The following is a 3,598-nucleotide window of genomic DNA, read 5'->3' on the forward strand; positions in this document are numbered from 1 at the left end:
CTTCCTTTGTTTCCTCCTTTATCACACCTATTGTTAGTATTTTTATAATTGTTTCTGCCCTTTCCTCTAGGACTATTGTATTTTCCTCTTTTTGTATTCTCTGATCTACCAGGATACTCAGCTTTTCGTTTTAAACCTCGCTTTTGATTTATACCTCTACCTCGGGAGCGACTATTATTGTACCTGTATCCTCCTCTTTGCTGATTGAAATTCTTTGAAGGCTTGGTGCATTCTGCCGCTTTGTGGTTTCCAAACTCGCCACAGTTGTAGCATTGTCTGCCAGACAGACCTCTCCTTGGACACTTCGCACCTATGTGTCCATAGCTTTGACATTCATAGCAACGTACGTTTTCCAGGCTAGCCAAGTTTGCAGTCCTCACCTCATTTAGCCCACCTCGCACCTGATTTCGCGCCGCCTCATCCTGCATGACTAGAAGTTTTAATTGGTCGTATGATAGACTCGCACCGTTAGAGTTTTTGGTAACGAACTCTATTGATTGTATCTGTGGCACTGAAATCATAACAGCATTGTAGAATGCATCTCGTTTTTCATTTTCAGACAGAGGTGTGGCACCCGGAGAATTTTCATAATTTCTAATAATCTCTTCGAACTTTTCACAGAATTCACTCGCCTTTGTTTTGCCGATTATATATTTCATGTTGTATAACTGTTTTCTTACCGAATGAGAGGTTACATTTATTTCACACCTTTTGATCTCTTTAATTTTGTTCAGAATCTCTACTGGGTTTTGCATATGCACTATTTTAGCATGATAGTATGAATCAATATGATTTATTAAAATATCTCTGACTTTAAATTTTTGTTCTTTTAATATGCTCTCATCTTGTATGTTAGAAGTAATCGAATTATCTATTATATGCAGTAAGTTACATGTTCTAAGTTCTGATGAAAAGTAATCATAGAAATGTTCATATTTCATATTTAAATTCAATTTGTAATCACGCCTCATGTTCGCACCTTTATTTATGAATTCAAATTTTAAGGTATCTTTAACTGTATTAATCAATGAATTATTAGCGTTCTCTTTACTATGTGTCAAATCTTCGCGCCTCAAACTTTCTAATTGTTGTTTAACTGCACTCGAAATTTTAGATTCTAAACTTTCATTGTCACCGGTTGCCACATTCTCAGTCTGTTTATTTTTATCATTTGTTTCATATTCTCCTTCCTCTTCCATATCTACTATATTGTATGTGGTGATTAATTTATCAACCACATTATTAAGTCTAATGATTTGTGTGCTCCACTCCTCTCTCATGCTCTTGATTAATTCATACAATTTTTCAGTTGTTTCGACTATTATTGTACCTTCTCTTTGTGACTCAGCCAAGACATTTTCTTGAGTCGCAATTAGCTGATTTAGCTGGAGCAACGACGCACCAAATTGCTCCATTGTCTTGGTTGTAGTAATACAGAAATTCGAGATGGCTTTAGTCATTTCTGAAATTTTGGTCTCTTGTATTTTTACCTTAGTCATGGCTGAAGTTTCATTAATTTCTAAATTTTCTTGTATTGTCTTCTTTGAGACTGAGGGATCAGGTTTAGTATCTTTAATTCGATTGAGGTAGTCTCTAGTTTTGGGATCAGAAACAATTTCGTTACTAACAACTATAGGTAGAATCTTTCGTTCTTTGGCAACCTCAGCTACCGTGGCCATCTTGGCCAACAAACTCTCCATCTTTCCTTTGCCAAGCTCGCCTATCTCACCGTCCACGCCATCCTTATCTCGCTCCTCTGAATTTTCAACAATTGCCATTTCTGCACGTGCTTCTTCGGTAGCTAGGTGACACTCAGATGGAGTCCTCGGCATCTCCAGCGGCAGATCATTGAGGAGTTTGTCCTCTCGCCAAATTAGCAGGCTGTTCCACAGCTTATCCGACAGCATTCTTTTCTCTGTACAAAATTTGACAATTAAAGTTCTGCTATTTACTCTGCTTGGAGATTTAATTATAGCCATGTGGACTGTGCCCAAGAGTCAGTTGACTGAACGTCAAGTATGGCTGACACCAAGGCAAACAGACGTATAATGATCCGAACAACGACTTCTCGTACATCTATTTGAGTAATTTAGGCAATATAATATCGAACAACAAATACATACTACCCGCATTACATATAAGAGTGATAAAATTTTATAATTTTTCAAAATTATGTTAATCGTTTTTTTAAATTAGAGATCTTGAAGTATTTACTTATGTGTGAGAATGTTGTGCATATGTGCTAGCCCATATGCACACACAAGCACTATCTCTTTTATATGAATATATATACTTATTAATTTTTCACACCAACTCGTTTCACACCTAATTTCAACTCAATCAACTCACCAGATCTGTATTTAGCTCCCAACTCTGTATTTATTATTAGGGATTCGTCCTCTATACTAAGGGTTACTATCTCCCCTTTGTGCACTCCATTTAGATCGAATGCATTTTTCAGATATATCCATAGATCCAAAAGATCTTCTTTCACTGTAAGAATTTTTAATTAATTAAACTGGAATTCCCATTATTTTATTTTAGCTCTAAATTATAATTTGTTAATATGTACTTTCGATGTTAAAAAAAAATTATTTAATTGACACTGCAGTTTAAATATTTAAACTAATTTGTTTTCTAAATAGAGTAAAATAATAATTTAACTCTTTACTTATAACTCGTCTTGAAATCACACCTCATTTTGCGCAATTGAATATATGTACTCTCCGTTGGTATATGCATATACTATTAATTTAATCTAATTCAATCGTGTATGTATAATATACATGTTCGCATACATACATTTATATATATGTACTCATGGTTTTGGTCAAGCTTCTATGATAAAACGACACCGCGCGCACGCGCACTTATAAAAGTATGTCTCTACTCGGCAACGGAGAAGAAGCCCGGTCGTGCGCTATATCTATATATCTTTCTCACCTCTCTTTCTTTCTCTCCTTCGCTCGAGCTTCGCGCAACGCACCGCACTCCTTCCCCTTCGAGTTCTCTCGCATGTCGGCCCCTGCCATGCTTTGGCCACGTGCGCGTCTATTGTTTCGGAATCAAACCAACGCATTTTCATGACCTCGCGGGCAAGTCTCAACGGTACACTACACACCAGTGTCCTTGTCTCGCCATTTTGTTTTTCTAGCATGCTTTCCTTTCCACTTCTTTAAATTTTTCTTAACCGACTTTACTTGATGAAATCGCGTTTAATATGTGCGTTTTCCTTTTTGGGAAAACGACTTCACGGATTCCCGGCTTTTCCTTTGTCGCGAAATTTCCTTTTTCTCTTCATGCACGTTCTTCATCACCTTTATAAAATTCAAACGGGAATAACGAGTTCACCCCACCTTAATTACCTCGTTACGCATGTACACCAGAAAACTAGACGCAGAATTTCTATGCGTATGCATGCTTATTCACGGTGTTTTCTCGCGAAGCAAAGTAACCGATAATTCTTTACTTACCGGCTTCTTGCGACATTTCCGCATCGGTATTTTTCTCACTTTCAGCCATCTCTCACCTCGAATCTCCGCACACCGTATGAAATGAGAAAAGTCCTTGCTTCGAAATTTTCCACTCCTACAAAAAA

General features: G+C 37.0%; 1 protein-coding gene across 1 annotated transcript; it reads right to left on the reverse strand.

The window, feature by feature from the left end:
- Positions 1-154: 154 nt before the first annotated feature.
- LOC112468154 lies at positions 155-3,563 on the reverse strand (the record flags this gene model as incomplete). The annotated part of the gene is made up of 5 exons (XM_025037204.1): positions 3,474-3,563; positions 2,350-2,493; positions 1,052-1,915; positions 381-511; positions 155-310 (listed from the first exon to the last, which is right to left on the reverse strand). Coding segments are annotated over exons 1-5 (1,344 nt in total), but the record flags the coding sequence as incomplete, so codon positions are not given.
- Between the last annotated feature and the right edge of the window lie 35 nt (positions 3,564-3,598).

This window comes from Temnothorax curvispinosus, unplaced genomic scaffold, assembly GCF_003070985.1.
Source record: "Temnothorax curvispinosus isolate PA1 unplaced genomic scaffold, ASM307098v1 QBEX01018185.1, whole genome shotgun sequence".
Lineage (NCBI taxonomy): Eukaryota > Metazoa > Arthropoda > Insecta > Hymenoptera > Formicidae > Temnothorax > Temnothorax curvispinosus.